General features: G+C 48.3%; 2 protein-coding genes across 6 annotated transcripts in view; one reads left to right on the top strand and one right to left on the bottom strand.

Moving 5' to 3' along the window:
• CGREF1 (cell growth regulator with EF-hand domain 1) lies at window positions 1–18,934 on the top strand. 4 transcript variants are annotated; one of them, XR_006595872.1, is made up of 7 exons: window positions 4,110–4,464; window positions 16,344–16,432; window positions 17,536–17,601; window positions 17,680–17,750; window positions 17,891–18,015; window positions 18,234–18,759; window positions 18,790–18,934. XR_006595872.1 is itself a non-coding variant. In XM_003984406.6 (6 exons), exons 2-6 carry the CDS (start codon window positions 16,356–16,358, stop codon window positions 18,678–18,680), a joined length of 786 nt encoding a protein of 261 aa, XP_003984455.2. In that variant the 5' UTR covers window positions 1–20; window positions 16,344–16,355; the 3' UTR covers window positions 18,681–18,934. The 4 variants fall into 4 exon arrangements, 3 of the variants coding, with proteins under 3 accessions (XP_003984455.2, XP_023107783.2, XP_023107781.2); XM_003984406.6 differs by lacking the exon at window positions 4,110–4,464 and adding an exon at window positions 1–20 and having other exon boundaries at window positions 18,234–18,934; XM_023252015.2 differs by having other exon boundaries at window positions 4,109–4,464; window positions 16,349–16,432; window positions 18,234–18,934.
• KHK (ketohexokinase) overlaps window positions 5,610–18,949 on the bottom strand; it is a 25,690-nt gene continuing 12,350 nt past the window's right edge. Inside the window, exons 7-8 of one of the 2 annotated variants that reach the window (XR_002155099.3) lie at window positions 7,007–7,188; window positions 5,610–5,940 (exon numbers count right to left, since the gene is read on the bottom strand). Coding sequence is in view for 1 of the 2 variants with exons in the window: in XM_019827773.3 (XP_019683332.1) it covers window positions 7,087–7,188 (102 nt within the window). In the remaining variant the exon portion in view is untranslated. Of the gene's footprint in view, window positions 5,941–6,716; window positions 7,189–18,949 lie in introns of those variants that run through there. The other variant, XM_019827773.3, reaches the window with a different exon arrangement.

Genomic DNA, 18,949 nt, shown 5'->3' on the forward strand with positions numbered 1-18,949 from the left:
TCTCCCCAGCCTCCATCTTGGTGAGACGTGTCTCCAGCGCCTTCCTCAAACTCTGCCCCCGCCACGCTAGTTAGGCAGTTTGGTTACGGTCCCCCAGTCAACCAGTCACTGACACACAGGACACAGCCACTCCTTGGTGACATCCTGCCCTTTCACACAGGGCAGCCATTCACTGTGAACTTCACATCCAGGACGTGGCCGCTCACCTTGTGACGCCCTGCAGTCCTGCAGTGTTCAGCTATTCACAGTGGACTTCCCATACTGGACACAGCCTTCACACTGTGGCACCCAGTCACATAGGTTTCAGCTATTGGGTGGATGGCATTCCACATAGAGTCACACACACACAAGGGTTAAAGTCACGTACCATCACTCTACACCGTCTTTCATAATGTCAAGTAAGTACAATAGATACGTACTCATCCCCCACTTTGTACCAGGCAGTGGGATACCCCTGGAATGCTCTTGCCTGTCGTCACTGGAATGTGGAAAGGAATAAGTAATCTAATAGAGTGGTGGTTCTCAGCCGTGACTGAAGATTAGAATCATCTGGGAGTTTTATTTTGTTTTTTAATTTTTTTAATGTTTATATTTTTGAGAGAGGGAGAGACAGAGCGTGAGCTGGGGGCAGAGGGGGGTGGTGGGCAGAGAGGGAGACACAGAATATGAAGTAGGCTTCAGGGTCTGAGCTGTCAGCCCAGAGCCCGATGTGGGACTTGGACTCATGAACCATGACATCATGACCTGAGCCAAAGTTGGCCGTTGAACTGAGCCACCAGGCGCCCTTCATCTGGGAGTTTTAAAAACAACCAGCGCCCAGGCCTCACCCCCTGCTATAGTTGGTTTGGAGAGGAGACTAGGTATCAATATAACTTAGAAGTTCTTTGGAAGATTCAAACGTGTAGTCAGGGTTGAACCCCTGCGGTAGGGCACAGGGCTAGCTAGATAGGGGAACTACTAGCTGCAGTGAGAGCACTGAGGAGGGTGCCCGAACACCATGGGTCAGAGCAAGTGTACCCGGATGTTAAGTGATGATACATTTAAGGTGAAACCAAAAATTGAGTAGGAGTTTCCCAGGCAAGGGAGAGGTGGGAAGAGAATAGTTGTTCCAGGAGCAGAAATAGTGTAAGCAAAAGCCTGGGTGTGAGAGACTCCTTAAAGGAACCAAAAGAAATCTGGTTGTCTGGAGCATATGAGATGGTCAAGAATCAGGCTGTGAGCAGCTACACAAGGGATGTGAGAGTTTAAACTAAGGATGGGGGAAAACCATCAAAGAGTTTTACAAAGGGGTGAGCAACATGACCGGCGTTATGTTTTAGAGGAATCATTCAGGCGACTTGGAGAATGGATTGATTGGAGGAGGCTGAGAATGGAAACAGGCCAGTTAGGAGGCTGTTAACAGTACTTCGGCATGGCAGGTGGCTGCCTGGACTGGAGGAGCTTGGGAGAGGAGTGAAGATCTTTAAGACAGGAGGCAGAATGGAATAGGACTTGGTGTTTGGAGGTCAGGAGAGAAGGAGAAGTCATGAAGGATGCCCAGGTTTCTGACTGTATGAGTCAGGGATGCATGGCGGTACCAGTCCCTGGGTTAAGGAAACTGGGGGAAGGGAAGGTTTGAGGAGGAAGAGGATGCGTTCTGAACTCAGACACACAGAGGTTAGGGTGCTGGTAGGTGTTCTAATTGCTTTTTCTTAGATTCTGTATTTGTCTATTTGGCATCCGTCAGTCACAGGGCCAAACTAACAGCCGAAGTTGACATTTCGTCTGCAATCCAGAGCCCATACTCTGAGCCACTTCTTTGATCTAAATCTCACACGACAAGCCAATATTTCCCCTGTCCTAAATCAACCCAGGGTCAGGTATCACATAACTAGGGACAGTCCCTATGTCCCAAAGCCTGCCTGATTACTCAAACTAGCCAATTTTAAGCTGTCTACCTTGCCCTGCCTTGCCTTTCCACTTAATAAAGGCTGTGGCCTCTGCCTTTCTCCTTGCTCCTTTCTGCCCATGACAGAAGCCCACTGGGGTTTCCCCCTGTCATCCTGTGTAGTGAGCTAAGCCTGTCGTTTCCAGGATAACTGGAGCACTAAATTTTTCTTTCAATGACATTGACCTCTCCACGTTGTCACTCAGTCACCTTTATACATTAAAATCTAGGCACAAATTAGAGGATGTTCATTTCCTGAAGAGGTCTGGGGCTTGGGGCTTGGAATTTGAGGTCTGGCAGCCATCAGCATTTAAATGACATATTCGTTTTCAGGGTTGCCATAACAAAGTACCACACACTGGCTGTCTTAAACAACAGAAGTTTATTGTCTTACAGTTCTGGGGACTAGAAGTCCAACTTCAAAGTGCCAGAAAGATCGGTTCCTCCTGAGAGCTGTGAGGAAGAATCTGTCCCAGGTCTCTTCTCTGGCTTCTGGTGGTGTGCTGGCAATCTTTGGCATGTAGAAGCTTCATGACCACAAGAACATGCTACCTGCATCTTCGCAAGATGCTTTCCCTGTGTGTGTGTGTGTGTGTGTGTGTGTGTGTGTGTGTGTGTGTCTATGTCCAAATTTGCCCTTTTTAAAATAGCTTATTTATTTATTTTGAGAGGAGAGAGAGCAAGCAGGGGACGGAAAGAGAGACAGAGAATCCCAAGCAGGCTCTGCACTGTCAGTGCATAGCCCAACCTGAGGCTCAAACTGTGAGATCATGACTTGAGCCGAGACCAAGAATCGGATGCTTAACCAACTGAGCCACTCCGGAGCCCCCAAGTTTCCCCTTTTCACGTGGACACCAGTCAAATTGGAGTGGGGTGGGCTCACCCTACTCCAGTAGGACCTCATTTTCACTTCTTATACCTGCAGCGACCCTACTTCCAAATAAAGTCACATTCTGAGGTATTGGGGGTTAGGATGTCAACATATGACTTTTTGAGGGACTCAGTTCAACCCATAACAGATAGTGATGGAAGCAACATGAACAGATAGGAGTGAGGGGAGAGCCCAGAGGAACTCTGTTGCGTAAAGAAAACTAAGAAGAAACGAGTAGAGGGAGAAGATGGTGTTGCTAGAACCAGTGTGTCCCATAATTCTCGCAGGTAGTGTCCAGCAATGTCCACCATAGGAAGGAGGACAGAATGACTTCGATGAGAGTCAGTTGTTCTGAAAGATGCAGATTGGAAGCAGCTGAAGGAGAGGGAGACGTTGAAGATTCTGAAGAGATAAGTTATTCCTTTGAAGAACTAAGTCCTTGTGGGGTGCCTGAGCGGCTCAGTTGTTTGAGCGTCTGATTCTTGGTTTCAGGTCCGGTCATGATCTTGCAGTTTGTGATGACTGCACAGAGCCTGCTTGGATTCTCTCTCTCCCCTTCTCTCTCTGCCCCTCCCCTGCTGATGTGTGCACACTCCTGTGCTCTCTCTCTCTCTCTCTCTCTCTCTCTCACACACACACACAAAATGAAAGAAAGAAAAGAAAGAAAGAAAGAAAGAAAGAAAGAAAGAAAGAAAGAAAGAAAGAGAGAAAGAAAGAAAGAGAAAGAAAGAAAAAGAAAGAAAATAAAAGGAAGGAAGGAAGGAAGGAAGGAAGGAAGGAAGGAAGGAAGTCAGTCCTTGGGCCAGTGGGTGAAGATGTAGTCTGAAGCCTAGGAGGAATTGATCATTGTGACAAAAGTAGGTGACACTCCATTTTGAGTAGGTGACACTTTGCTGGCAAATGACTGCCACCATCACCCTTAAGATGACACTTTTCCCAGCCCTCTCACCAACCATGTCTCGTATGCAGCCGCTTCTCAGTGATGCACCTGGTCACAGCCACCCAATGACACCTTCCCTGGAAACCAGCAGTCACAGCTGTCGTGAGCATCACAAACAACTCAGGAAAGAGTTCAACCAACTACCCGAACACATGTACCGCTACTGTCCTCTCCTGTCACACCCCCGGACACTCATTCCCACCCTGGCCATACGCTCTCAGGGCCATGTTGTCGCTCTGGATACACAGTCACACAAAATACCTCTACTGTCACAAGTGCCTCACGCACACGGCCACATCCACTAGTCACAGCCACACTAACAGTTCCGTCCTGTCTTGTACACAGGCTGGGCGCCGGCGGGCAGTGGCACCGGCAGCACCACCACAGTTAGGCACGCTTCTCCTGAACACCAGCATCACCAGCTGTCTCTCTAGAAGTCTGTCCCTGTCTCTCTCACGGAGACACGGGCACACGCGCGCACGCACACGCGCGCCGGGGCCGCGGGGAGGAAGCCCGACGCGGGCTGCGGAGGGCGGCGGCCCTGCCCGCGGCCGCTGGCGCTGCGGACTCTGCCCGGGCCAGGGCGGCGGCCGGCCGGAGGGCGACGTGGAGCGGCCACGTGGAGCGGCCCGGGGGAGGGCCCGGCGGCGGCGAGCCGAGGCGCGGCCGGCGCACAGCCTCCAGCCGCCGCGAAGCCGGACCCCAGCCCTCGCCGCGCCGCCGCAGGTGGGTCCGCGCTCGGCGTCGGGCGGCCTCGCCCCGGGCCTGGCGGGCTGGGGGCCGCGGGGCCGCGGGGCGGGGGCGGCCTCCGGCCTCTGGGGGCCCAGGCTGCGGGCGCCGCCCCTCTGCGTCCCCGGGCGGGGGCGGCGAGGAGCGGCGGCTCCAGCCTCGGGGCACCTCCCGGGAGGAGGTTACCCCGGAGGGCGAGTAGAGGAAGGGGCTGGAGAGCGAATCCCGAGCTCTCTAGGCGTGGTGATGGGGTTTCACAGTTCCCCGGCCGCCTTTCCCCCCAATATCTCCTTTGTCTCTCTGACATCGTGGGAGGGAAGTTGGGGGCAGGCAGGAGTTTCATCCTCATTTGACAGATGAAGAAAAGGGAGACTGGGGAGGGACCCCAGCTGGGGCCAGCTGGAAGTGTTAGGGTGGAGACCAGCTGTCACGTGTGGGGGACCTTTTTGGCCGTAAAGCCACTCTCTCTCTTCTTTTGGGGGAGGGGAGTGTCCTGGGAGGCACAGGGGGCACCAGAGGGATAAGTTAAGGGTGAGGATTTGGTTCAAAAGAACTTTGGGACAGTTAGACTCAGCCAGAAATGGGATGGATGCCCTATGAGGTGCTAGACTCCTGCCCTGGAAAGTCAAGCGGGGGCTGAATGACCATTGACAGGGATGCTGTGGAAGAAAGCTTTGCATTGGATGGGAAGCTACCCAAGATAAAAGGCCCCTGCCACTTCCTAGATTCTCTGGAAATACTCAAAGAGCATGCGCTCGCTGCCAGTCATGTAACGGACATTATCCCACTGCATCTTCCCCAGGCCCGTACAAGGCAGATACTGTTGTTCCAGGCGCAGAGAGACTCAGACACCCACCTAGGCCCCAGCCACAGAACGGAGGGGCCGGGTTTGATCAGAGGTCTGACCCCAAGGCTGGGCTCCCCTCCTGTGCTCGGAGGCAAAGGCTTGAAGAAATCTGAGGCCTGAGAGTCGCTGTGATTGGGAGTGTATGAATGGGAGTGTGTGTGAAGGATGTGAGTAACTATTACATCACAACTGTTAACTATGAGTTGCAGTGGCTTTCGTGTCGTCATGAGAGTAAATTACGTTTATGAGCATCATAGTTATAGGAAACGATTAGGAACATTTTAATTGACAGGCAGTGGTTCAATAATGGCTTTATTTCTTCTGTTGCTTACAAAAGCTTCTGTAAATGCTGAGAAATGTCTTACGTGTGGACAAGTCACATTATGCCAACCTCATTACACATTACTTGAAGTGCTGTAGCTGACTTCCTTTAAGCAATATAGGTGGGTCATCTGTACTAAAAATGCCAGTTTGAAGCATAACTCCTGAGAATATTACTTGGATTGACATTAACAGTCCACATCCAGTTATTCGAGTTTGTGACGTGAACTATCGTCAGAATGCTAAGGTTGTCAGGAGGGCCCAGGTTATTCCAGGTAGAAGGTAGAACAGCTTGGGCAAAAGCACTGTAAAGTGAAAGTGAGAGGTATTTTGGGACCCTCTCCTCTGTTTGCAGCAGAGCATTAGTGTCATAGAGCACCGGAAGATGAGTGTAAAATGGTGACCTGCCATCTATCTAATTGTAGAAGGCCTTGAAAATGCCAAGGTGAGGACTTTGGACTCTAATAGAAATCGGGTGCCACTGAAGATTTTGGAGTTCCAGCTAAGGAAGATTAATGTGATGTGGGTATGGAGGGTCCTTTAAATGGAGAAGATACCAGAGGCAAGGGCAAGAGAGAGGCTACTGCATTAATTTGTGCAAGAAGTACTTCGTTATGCACTTAACATTCACTGTAACCCTGTGAGTTGCGTACTGTTATTATCTCCCTTGTGCAGGAAAGGTAACTGAAGTTCAGTGAGGACAGCCTGTGGTGGAGCTGGGATTTGAACCTAGGCCTGGTTGGTTCCAAAGCTCTGTTCTCTGTCCACTACACATGCTGCATAGTTACATACTTGTGATGGGTGCATATGACCGAGAGGAGGAGAGTACTGGTAATTCGTGTGGACAGGGTACATGCTTTTCAGGGCCCAGGACAAAAACAAAATTAAGAATTTCAAGATGGAGGGGTGCCTGGGTGGCTCAGTCCGTTAAACGGCTGGCTCTTGATTTTGGCTCAGGTCGTGATCTTGCAGTTCATGGGTTTGAGTCCTACACTGGGCTCTGCGCTGACAGTTTCTCTCTCCCTCTCTCTCTGCCCCTCCCCCTGCTTGCACTCTCTAAATAAATGAATAAATAAATAAATAAACATTAAAAAATATATTAAAGAAAAAGAATTTCAAAACAGTGACAGGAGAGTATTACACTAAGCACAGGGCCCCTCCGAGAGCTGGGCCCCTGTGTGACTGCCCAGGTCACACGCAGTTCAGATTACTCAGACAACTTTAACAAACCGCCTCGAAACTCAGTGGCTGAAAACAATAACTTTGACTTCGCTCACGAGCGTGCCGTCTGGGCAGGGGCATGGAGACAAGCACATTTCTGCTCCATTCAGTGTGGGCTGGGGCATCTGGAAAGCTGGGGGTCGGAATCACCTGAAGGTTTGCTCTTTCTCCTGGATGGTCCTTGGGCTGGGGAGATGTGAGCGGCTGAAGGCCAGAACAGCCGAGGCTCCTCAGACATCTCGCTGTCCGTGGTTTCTCCAGTCTTTTCGGCGTGGTAGCTTCAGGGACGCCAGACTTCTTCCACGGCAGCTCAGGGCTTCAGACGCGCATGTCTGCGTGTAGGGAGAGAGAGAGGGAGAGAGAACCAGAACCGGGTACAAGCTATGTCACCTTTGAAGACCCACACTTGAAAGTCACGTAGCATCATTTCAGCTCTTCATTAGGAGTGAGTGGCTGAGTCCAGATCATATACAAGGAAAGGCAAATTTGACTCAATCCTTCGTGGGAAGAAGTGTCAAAGAATTTGCAGACATGTTTTTTCAAACCAGCACATTTGGCCTAACGGGTGTGTACATTAGTGGGACCGGAGGGTGCTTCTCCTTTATGCCTGAGTTGCCAGCCCCAGAGAGTCCTCTTTTAAAAGGCAACTCGTAGTGGATGATAACACATTAAGCCTGGATAATAGGTTTGGACAGCTCTGAGGGATTTAAATTACTTCAGTGCCTCCTGTAGGCGTAGGTCCTGGCAGAAAACAGATGGGGGTGGGGGGGTGCGGTAGTGTGGGGTATACCCACACCATCTGAGGGTATCCAGGGAGGGGTGGGGATGTGTGAAGCCACTGCAGAGCAGTCCAAGAAAACTTCTGGAGGGGAAGAAGGCATTATTGTACAGCCAGGCATGGGATTTTACAAGATATGTAAAATCTTGTGTCATTTATTTATTTAAAAAAAAATTTTTTTAACGTTTATTTATTTTTGAGACAGAGAGAGACAGAGCATGAACGGGGGAGGGTCAGAGAGAGGGAGACACAGAATCTGAAACAGGCTCCAGGCTCTGAGCTGTCAGCACAGAGCCCGACGCGGGGCTCGAACTCACAGACCGCGAAATCATGACCTGAGCCAAAGTCGGCTGCTTAACCGACTGAGCCACCCAGGCGCCCCAAATCTTGTGTCATTTAACCCTTACCACACCCCACGAGAGGTCCGCCTCACGTGCCACACGAGAACCCGAAACACAGAAGTCACACAGCTACTGCGTTCCAGAGCCAGGATTTGGATTCAGGCAGCCTGAGGTTAGGGCCCCTTCCCTTACACTTTGGGCTGTGCCACCTATGCCTTATAATTCTGTGTTTCTCTTTCTCTTAATCATTGCTTAACATCTGTATCTTTTCCTACTTATATATTTGCAAGCTTTAAGAAAAAAAAAAGGAATAAGTACTTCTACTTCATACTCTCATCTCACTTATAAGAGTGCCTCACATATAGTAGGTGCTCAATAAATATTGAAGAACTAAATACACTTAATCTTCATTCTACAAACTTAGTATTTATACTTGCCTTCCCTACAGATGCTCACCCTCCTGGCCTTTGTCATGAAAAGTCTTTGACATCTGGTGCTACCCATGCTGTCCTCTGTGGCATCTGGTCCCAGGATCTATACTTTCTGGCATTCTCCGTCTGGCCTCTTTCGGCCAGCTGGCCCTCTCAGCCATTATGTGCCTCTCCTTCCGCCTTAGAGAACCCTCAGCTGAACCTTGCCATCACCACCCCCGAAACCCAGCAGCACTCTGGATACCAGACCCCTTCACCTATATCGTCCTTCAGCCATTGTTTCCTGGGTGCTCCGGTGCCCTGCGGGCAGGACCTTCCCTCTAACCCTCCTGGCTAAGGCACACATCCCTGCAGTTCTTGCATTTCCACTCAGTCTCCATGGACTTTCTGTTGAGATTTCTGTCTTGAACCCCCTGTTGCAGTAGGCAGTGGTGTTGAAACCCTACTTGCCTCCAGTCCTCACTTGTCCCACTGCACTTGACTTACCATATCCTTCGTGATACAGAAGTTTAAACCCTTGATATATTCAAATCTATTTTTTCCTTTAAGACTTATGAGTTTGTAGTATTTACATTTTTTATGTTTACTTTTGAGAGAGAGAGAGTGCATGCACGCGAAAGCTGGGGAGGGACAGAGAGAGGGGAACAGAGGATCTGAAGCAGGCTCTGTAGAGAGCCCTATGCGAGGTTCAAACTAACCTCGTGAGATCATGACCTGAGCTGAAGTTGGATGCTTAACCGACTGAGCCACCCAGGCGCCCCAGTATTTATCATTTTTTATTGCTCCGTCTTATAATGAGATTTGCTTAGCCATTGCTTAAATGTTAGACAATGTCAGGTTGTTTGTTTCTTTGACTAATATTTATAGCACAGTTATAGATATCTTTGTAGTTTCTTTTTCCATTTGAGTTCTTCCCTATGTAATCATCAGGATGGTGTTATTGGGTCCGAGTTTCATGGCAATTAATACATATTTGCAGATTACCTCTCTAGAAACGTTTCAGGTTTGTAGTCCCTCAAGTGATATAGGTTAATCCTCACTGATTCAAATTATGTAATGGTTATAGGACTATTAAAATTTGCTATTTCCTTTTCCATCAGTTTTGCTACTAAGTTTTTCTAGGAAATTAGCTCTATCCTCTAAGAAGTTTTCAAATTCCTGCTGTTTCTATAGTTATGTCCCCATTTTCATTTCATTTGTACCTTTTCTCTTTGTTCTTAATGCGAATTGTCAGAGGTTTGTCTATTGAATTAGTCCCTTTTTAAATTTATTTTTTTATTTTTTATTTTTTATTTTAGAGAGGGGGAGCAGAGGGAGAGAGGGAGAGAATCTTAAGCAGGCTCCATGCTCAGCATTCAGCCCAAATCAGGGCTCGATCCCACAACCCTAGGATCATGACTTGAGCCAAAACTAAGAGTCAGAAGCTCAACTAACTGAGCCACCCAGGTGCCCCTGTATTAGTCCTTTTATTTTTTTTTTTAATTTTTTAAATTTTTTAAATTTTTTTTTCAGTATATGAAATTTATTGTCAAATTGGTTTCCATACAACACCCAGTGCTCATCCCAAAAGGTGCCCTCCTCAATACCCATCACCCACCCTCCCCTCCCTCCCACCCCCCATCAACCCTCAGTTTGTTCTCAGTTTTTAACAGTCTCCTATGCTTTGGCTCTCTCCTCCTCTAACCTCTGTATTAGTCCTTTTAAAGGAACACCAGTGATGGGGCGCCTGGGTGGCTCAGTCAGTTGAGCTTCCGACCTGGGCTCAGTGTTCATGAGTTCGAGCCCCGCATGGGGCTCAGCACTGACCACTGAGAGCCTGGAGCCTGCTTCGGATTCTGTGTCTCCCTCTCTTTCTCTGCCCCTTCCCTGCTCAGGCTCTGTCACCCTCTCTCAAAAATAAATAAATAAATAAATAAATAAATAAATAAATAAATAAACATTAAAAAAATTATTAAAAAATAGAAAAGAAACACCAGTATTTGGCTTTGCTGCTCTTCTCTATCGTGTTCCTAATTTCTGCCATCTTTTATTACTTTATTTCTTAGTTTATTCTGTTTTACTAGCTTGTTGAGTTGGAAGGTTTAACTCATTAACTTTTAGTCCTTTCTTCTAATATACACTTTGAAGTCAATCCATTTTCCCTCTGATACTACTTTGATTACCTATCTTGTTTTCATGCATATCCTCCCAGTATTATCCAATTCTAACTATTCAACAGTTTCCATTATGATTTTCTTCTTTGATCCACATACAAGTATGACTTCTAAATTTCCATATACGTGAGATTTTTTACATAATTTTTGTTATTGCTTTCTAATGTAATTGTATGTTAGGCATATAATACAGGGTGAGACAGAGTCTTTTTTTTTTTTTTTCCTCTAACGTTTATTTTTAAGACAGAGAGAGACAGAGCATGAACAGGGGAGGGTCAGAGAGAGAGGAGGCACAGAATCTGAAACAGGCTCTAGGCTCTGAGCTGTCAGCACAGAACCTGACCCGGGGCTTGAACTCACGGACCAAGAGATCATGACCTGAGCTGAAGTCGGCCGCCTAACCGACTGAGCCACCCAGGCGCCCCAGGCATATACTTTTTTAGTGTTTATTTATTTTTTGAGAGAGAGAGAGACAGAGTGTGAGCAGGGGAGGGGCAGAGAGAGAGAGGGAGACACAGAACCCGAAGCAGTCTCCAGGCTCCGAGCTGTCAGCACAGAGCCCGATGCGGGGCTCGAATTCACAAGCTGTGAGATCATGACCTGAGCTGAAGTCAGCCGCCCAACTGACTGAGCCCCCCAGGCGCCCCCATTTAGCCCAGGCATATTAAATGTTTTATTCAAACTTCTACATTCTTACTAATGTTTAGTCTGCTTAATCTTTCAAATACTAAATGAGATATGTTAAATTCTCTACCATGATGGCAGATTCGACTTTTCTCCTTGTAGTTCTGCCTGTTTTGTTTTTAAAGGCTTTATTTTTTTAGCGCAGCAAAATTGAGAGGGAAGTATGGAGATTTCCCATATACCTCCCCACTTCAGCCCCTCATGCACAACTCCCTTATTATCAACATTCCAGACCAGAGAGTCCAATCTTTATGACGGTTGAGCCTGCATTGACACATCATCACTCAAAGTCCATAGTTTACGTTAGGGTTCACTCCTGGTGGTGTACATTCTGTGGGTTTGGATAAATGTATAATGACATGTGTCTGTCATGATGGGATCGTACAGAGTAGTTTCACTGCCCTAAAAATCTTCTGTGCTCCTCCTACTCAACCCTTCCACCCCAGCCCCTAGCAAACACTGATGTTCTGTCTCCATAGTTTAGCCTTTTCCAGAATGTCAGATAGTCAGAATCATTTAGCTCACAGCCTTTTCAGATTGGCTTCTTTCTCTTAGTAATATTCATTTAAGTTCCTCCAGGTCTTTTCATGGCTTGAGAGCTCATTTCTTTTTGGCATTAAATAATATTCCATTGTCTGGATAGACCACAGTTTATTTCTCCATCCTTCTACTGAAGGATATCTTCTTTGCTTTCAGGTTGTGGCAATTATGAATAAAACTGCTATAAACATCTGTGTGCAGGTTTTTGTGCGGACGTAATTTTTCAGCTCCTTTCACTAAATGTGAAGGAGTGCAATTGCTAGATTGTGTGGTAAGAATATGGTTAGCTTTATACGAAACTGCCCAAGTGTCTCCCAAAGTGGCTGTGCCGTTTTGCATCCCCCCAGCCACGAATGAGAGTTCCTGCTGCTTCACATCCTTGCCAGCATTTGGTGTTGTCAGGGTTCTGGATTTTGTCTGGATTTTGGCAATTCTAATAGGTGTGTAGTGTTATGCCAGTTTTTATTTTGGATGTTCTGAGGTTACGTTATTAGACACACACAAGTTCAGGATTATGTTACCCTCCTATGGGATTCAAGTTTTATGAATTTTGTAATGACATTCTTTTATTTATAATCATGCGTTAAAGTCTAGTCAATAAAGCTATAGTAGCTTTCTTTTGTCTATTGTTGCTTTTTTTTTTTTGAGAGAGAGAGAGAGTGCCGATGCGTGTGCAAGCAGGGGAGGGGCAGAGGGAGAGAGAATCCTAAGCAGGCTCCATACCCGGCACAGATCCCGGCACTGGGCTCAGTCTCAAGACCGTGAGATCATGACCTGAGCTGAAATCAAGAGTTGGATGCTTAACTGACTGAGCCACCCAGGCGCCCTTCTACTTGCCTTTCCTTTTTAATTTTTTTTTAGTTTTTTTCTCTTGTAATGCCTTTCTTTGAATTGATTTTTTTTTTTAATTCCATTCATTTTTCCTCTGGTGGTTTGAGGTCATGCATTCCATTTCTATTTTTTTTAGTGGTTATCCTTAAAACTTTTACATGCGTATTTAACAAAGTTGCTCAGTATGTCTACTTTCTTCCCAAACAACCGTCCGCACCTTACGTCTTAATGTTGTCTAATATTGTAGCTCAGGCCACCTTTTCTGCCCCCTGTATTAACATAGTTGTCAATCTATGTTTGTTTATATTTTCCCAAATACTTTCTGATTTCTTTTCTGCTCACCATTTCCCCCCGCATTTCAAATCCTTTGGGGATCACTTTCCTTTTTCCTGAAACAGATACCTTAGAATTTCCTTTACTGGAAGAATGTTGGTGGCATATTCTCTAATTTGTTGTTTATTGAAATTGTTTTTATTTCACCTCATTCTTGAAAGATAATTTTGCTGAGACTGGAGTTCTAGAATGGCAATCTCCCCACCGCCGCTCCCCACCCCCACCCCCTTCCCCCTGCCTTTCTCAATGTGTTAAGATACTACTGTAATCTGGCATCACTCTTGCTGTTGAGAAATCAGCTGTCAGTCTAATTATTCTTCCTTCTGGGGTATTTACCTTTTCTTTCTGACTGCTTTTTTTTAAAAAAGTTATTTATTGGGGTGCCTGGGTGGCGCAGTCGGTTAAGCATCCGACTTCAGCCAGGTCACGATCTCAAGGTCCGTGAGTTCGAGCCCCGCGTCAGGCTCTGGGCTGATGGCTCAGAGCCTGGAGCCTGTTTCCGATTCTGTGTCTCCCTCTCTCTCTGCCCCTCCCCCGTTCATGCTCTGTCTCTCTCTGTCCCAAAAATAAATAAACGTTGAAAAAAAATTTTTTTTAATAAAATAAAATAAAATAAAAAGTTATTTATTTATTTTGAAAGAGAGTGCCTGTGGGGGAGGGGCAGAGAAAGAGAGAGACACAGAGAGAGACTCAGAATCTGAAGCAGGCTCCAGGCTCAGAGCCTGACATGGGGCTCAAACTCATGAACCGTGAGATCATGACCCCAGCTGAAGTCAGACGCTTAGCCGACTGAGCCACCCAGGCACCCCACCCATTGCATTTTAAAATCAACCTTTTCTTTGTATTTGTGTAAGTTATGTTGGTTTCTTCTTCAAATCTTCTTGGTCATTTTTATGTTCATATTCCTTCTGCATAGTTTCAAACTTCTCTTTGGTTTCTTGAAACATATTAAATATACCTTCTATTCTCTGTATGATAATTCCAATGTCTTTAATTTTTGCAAGTCTGGGTTCACCTGTTATTGGTTAGCTGGCTGTCATTCACAGTGTCTTATTTCCTTGTATGTTTATGACTTTCTGGCCGTAAGGTCATGCTCACCGATACTCGGAATTTCTTTGAGCTGGGATTGGAGTTGTGTTTCGTGGACAAGATGTATAATTTCCTCTGCTAGTCAACTGGAGGTACCATCAACCAGGTACCACTTAAAATATAAACGATCTGCTTTAGGTTTTTGAACCACAGAGATAGCATTAATTCAGGTCCTGAACCCACATTAGAGCAGGCTTGTTACAAATTCTGAGGGAAGACTTTATCCCTTCTACCCAGCACCAAGGTCAAGACTGGCAAGATTTGTGCTGCCCTTCTTTGTGACACATTTACTTTTCTTTCTCCCTTAGATTGAGTCAGGCTGTTTGAATCCCAGCTTTCCGTAGGGGATTTCCTATCAGTCTTCTCACGATGGGTGGGTCCAGACCTTATCTCTGGGCTCCTCTGTTGCACAAAGCACTCAGATTGATAGTGCAAATTCACCTGGATTTGGTTTGGCAGACACTTTTAAGGCAAAGCTGATTTCAAGCTCACTTTCCCCCAGGATGACCGTTTTCACTGTGCTTTTGCACTCAGAATTTCTTACTTTCTTGCCAACTCAATGCATTTGAAAAAATACTATTTTTATCCAACTTTGGAGTTACTTTCTTTGAACATTTACAATCATAGTCTCCGACATAGAGATCTGGATATTCTTCTAGACAACCCTTTCTTTTTTTTTTTTTTAATTTTTTTTTTCAACGTTTATTTTTTATTTTTGGGACAGAGAGAGACAGAGCATGAACGGGGGAGGGGCAGAGAGAGAGGGAGACACAGAATCGGAAGCAGGCTCCAGGTTCTGAGCCATCAGCCCAGAGCCCGACGCGGGGCTCGAACTCACGGACCGCGAGATCGTGACCTGGCTGAAGTCGGACGCTTAACCAACTGCGCCACCCAGGCGCCCCATAGACAACCCTTTCACTGAGGTGTATCCAGACCCCTGAGGGCCCGCAGTTGATATGGAGATCTCAGTCCCAACTACCTCCCTTGGATGGACCCAAGACGTGTCTTCTCTTTTGGGGACAACAACTGAAGCTCAAGCATCTGTGTTGCCAGCCAGTGTTCGTGTTTGGCCACTGGGGATTATGGACGCCAATAAACTATGTCGACTCATGATATCTGTAGGGGCCACGTATGCAGAGAAAACTAAAGACGGCTTCCGTGCCTCTCAGTTGCTTTACCTTCTTGTAGACGTCCATGTTTTGCTGCTTCTTCCTCAAGGCAGTCTGCTTGCGCAACTGCAGCCAGGCTCCCATAAGTGTCTTCCCGTTGGCCGGATGCTCACCTGCTCTACCCCACATCTCTTAGGAAGTCGATGTCCAACCTTGCAGTGCTTCTGAACCTTGTTAGAATCATGGAGTGCTTTGAGAATCTCATGAAAGCTACAAAAGTTTCTCCAGGAAAATCCAGTGCTAGCCAGAATGCATTTCAGAGGGTGCAGAGGGTTTCAGAGGGTTCCTGGTCCTCCGCCCAGGTGATTTGTCAAGCACCTGGCGATTGGTCTTCCTAGAAGTGGGACTAGGGTCTCAGGCCTCAGCTGTGGTGGGTGTGCGCTTCCTCAGAAATTCATATGATATGTACACGCACCTGGGAGTAATCAGAAAGCTTCGTGTTCTGTGCTTTTGATCGATCCTTCCTCTGTTTGACTGTTTTCATATAACCAAGCGATTGTGTTGCCAGGGAGCTTATAGAAAGTAGGTCCAAAGGAAAGTTTTGTTTTTTTTTTCCTTTTATTGGGATTTCCTAACTGCATTTAGTAAATAGTTCCTGGGGCCACTGTTGGTTTGACCCTGATTTGTTTCCGTCCCTATGTGAGTTTAGATCTGTTGCAAGGAGACTGAGCCTTTATTGATTTGTTCTTGGGTGAGTTTTAATACGAACTAACAGTCTTACTCTGTGCGAGTCTTCGTCTTTTTGTATCCCTATGCATTTCTGATTTGGCATTTTTCTTAACCTCTCTGAGCTAGTTTCCATCTGCAAAATGAGTGGACTGGATTAGATGTACTGAAATTGCACTTCTCCGAGCACCTCAGGGAGGCTGGTGGGGGGAGAGGGAGCTGGGTGTGGGGAGGGGCTCCTGCCCTAACTGCTGCTTCCACCACAGCAGGTCTGCTTTAGGCGCCTTCCACCTGGGGTCTGGAGTAAGATTCGTTTTGAATGAATTCCACAGGGGATCCCTGATGTCTGTGCCTCTGCCCTGAGCAGGAGTCCTGTCACCTGGGTTGCAGGTGGGGGCAGGGAGAGAAGGTGCTCCTGTCTAGCCCACCGACCCTCCACCCCTTCCCCTTGACTCCCTACCTCTGTTCCTAGTTCAGTTCCAGGATGTTACCTTTGACAGTGAGAGTGTTAGTGCTGCTGCTGCCCTTGGGTCAGGCCGCTCCCAAGGACGGAACCGTGAGGTAAGGGGATTCAGAGGGCAGGGCCGTGGGCTGGGACGGGGACAGTCTCTGGGGAATCTGAGGGTGTGGTGGGCCCCTCTGGGAGGCAGGAGATGGGGCTTTGTGCTCCCTGATCTCTGTATCTGAGCCCCGCTCCCTGCCCAGGTACTGCAGCCTCTAAGCCAGTTAGAGCACCCCTCGCAGGGTGGGCATTCAGTACGCGTTTGCTGGGGTCAGTGTGTCTGGGATCCAGGAGCTCCGTTCCCACGGGGTGTGAAGCATGAGGGGGAAGCTGTGGGCCAAGCAAGGGGCTGCGGTCCTCTTAGCAAGACCTTATAGTGGGAACGCCGACGACATCAGGATCATTAGCAGACCATTTCTATTTTGCGTGAGCATCCTTTGTCAAGGTTTTTGGTATGAATGCTACACAGTGGATGTGCTGGGTGGGGTGGAGGGACAGATCCAGGAGCAGCAGCGAGACTGGCAGCGGTGACAAAGGCCACTGCAGTGGCTCCTGCCAACACTCTGGCTTCACAGGTCTGGACTGATTTGGGCAAACAGGTAGCCCTGTCCAGAACCGGGAGCAAACCGTGAGCTTTAAGGACTGAGAAAGAGACCCTGAGTAGGTTCAAACTCCAAAACCAACATAAATGCCCTCAGCTTGGAAAAAAGAATCCAGTCTGTGGATTTGTGGAGCAAATCGGGTCTGTGTAAAACTGGGCAGTGCCTCGGGGCTGAGCCAGAGACCTGCCCCTTGGGGCCTGGCACCAAAGTAGAAGGGTGACCACAATCCATGTGGTCTGGCCACCCGCTCACTGTTTTCCTGGATCTCCAACTTGTATCTACTAGGTGTGGCCTCATCTGGCCTCTGTCTAACCAGATGCTTTATTTGGGTTTTCACTTAGCATCTAAGTTAGGAATCTGCAAAAAGAATAGTCTGAGGGAGTAAGGTTCTGCTTCTGAGACCAGGAGGGCCCCCTCCCCACCAGGTTTTTGGGAATTTGAGAGAACAATGCCCTTCGGGTCTGGGGAGAGAACCTACAAAGAGCTTGAGGGTGGAAGGCCAGTCGGCTGCATCCTGTGAGAGGCTCTTTGCAAGGCTGGCCCTTCTCTCCCTCCTCCAGGCTGGATCCTGACCTGCAGCAGCAGCCCTTGCCCAACCCCTTCCAGCCAGGCCAGGAGCAGCTCCGGTGAGTGGGCTGGTCTGGGGGGCAGGCCTAGGTCTGCAGACCGGCCTCTCTGTGGCTTACTTCCCGTGTTTCCACCAGGCTTCTGCAGAACTACCTACAGGGACTGGAGAAGATGGAAGAGGAGCCGGAACACATGAGCCGGGAGCAGGGTGAGGGCCTGGGCCGTGGGGCCGGCGGGTGGGGGGCTTAGGGCAGCAGAGTCAGGACTGACCCCAGGCCATCGGGTGCCCCCTGCCTCCTCCATCTGTCCCTAGTGCCCCTTCTGATGTAGCTTCTTTCTCCCCCTTAGTTCTCCTCTACCTCTTTGCCCTCCACGACTATGACCAGAGTGGACAGCTGGATGGCCTGGAACTGCTGTCCATGTTGACCGCAGCTCTGGCCCCTGGAGCTGCTGATTTTCCTATTGCCAACCCGGTAAGCCCTGCCGGCTGGGGGGCCCCTTCTCCCCCACGAAGGAGACGCCGCTTCTTGGGACTTCGGGTTTTTTCATCATGACTCTTTTGGTGAATCCACTATAAAAGAAATGCTCAAAGCACTGCATGGCAGGGATGTAGGAAGGTGTTGGGAGGGTCAGGGCTTCTGGGAACACCTCTGTTCACTGTAGACTTCACAGCATCTGTGTGCTTCCACAGGTGATCCTGGTAGTGGACAAGGTGCTCGAGACCCAGGACCTGAATGGGGATGGGCTCATGACCCCTGCAGAGCTCATCAACTTCCCAGGAGAGGCCCCAAGCCACACAGAGCCCAAAGAGCCTCTGGAGCCACAAGATGTTGGGAGGCAGTCCCTGGTGGCTAAAAGTCCATCAAGACCAGAAACGCAGGAAGCCCTGGGTCCTAGAGGAGAAGATGGGGGACAGGTAGAGGCCAGAAGGGAGTCCTTGGAGCCTGTACAGGAGGCTGGGGGACAGGCAGAGGCTGAAAGAGAAGCCCCAGCCCCTGGAGCGGAGGCTATAGGACAGGCAGAGGCCAGGGATACTGGAAAGGAAGCAGAGGAGCTTCCAGGGGAAACACTGGAGTCGAAGGACACCCCAAATGACTTTGAAGTTCATGCTGTTCAACTGGAGAATGATGAGATATAAATCTTGAGGTCACAAGCTTGCCTCCCTAGAAGTCTCAGTACCAGAACATAAGCCCCGGAGAGTCGTGTGTGTGTGTGTGTGTGTGTGTGTGCGCGCGCGCACACACACACGCACGTGCTGCGACGAGGACCGCCCCTTTGTCCACTTCCTGGCCCCAGTAGGGACAGGTCTTTCTGTGCAGCTCAGGGAGACCCTAAGTCGAGGGACAGCTTTAGGGCCCAGACAGCCAATAAAAAACTGAATGAACTCGTCCACTCAGGCCGTCTACC

The sequence above is a fragment of the Felis catus genome, chromosome A3, assembly GCF_018350175.1.
Source record: "Felis catus isolate Fca126 chromosome A3, F.catus_Fca126_mat1.0, whole genome shotgun sequence".
Classification (NCBI taxonomy): domain Eukaryota; kingdom Metazoa; phylum Chordata; class Mammalia; order Carnivora; family Felidae; genus Felis; species Felis catus.

Coding starts and splice junctions, on each gene's coding strand:
- CGREF1 (XM_003984406.6), top strand. CDS start 16,356: ATGTTACCTTTGACAGTGAGAGTGTTAGTGCTGCTGCTGCCCTTGGGT. Junction 17,602..17,679: donor CCAGGCCAGGAGCAGCTCCG/GTGAGTGGGCTG, acceptor TGTTTCCACCAG/GCTTCTGCAGAACTACCTAC. Junction 18,016..18,233: donor ATTTTCCTATTGCCAACCCG/GTAAGCCCTGCC, acceptor GTGCTTCCACAG/GTGATCCTGGTAGTGGACAA.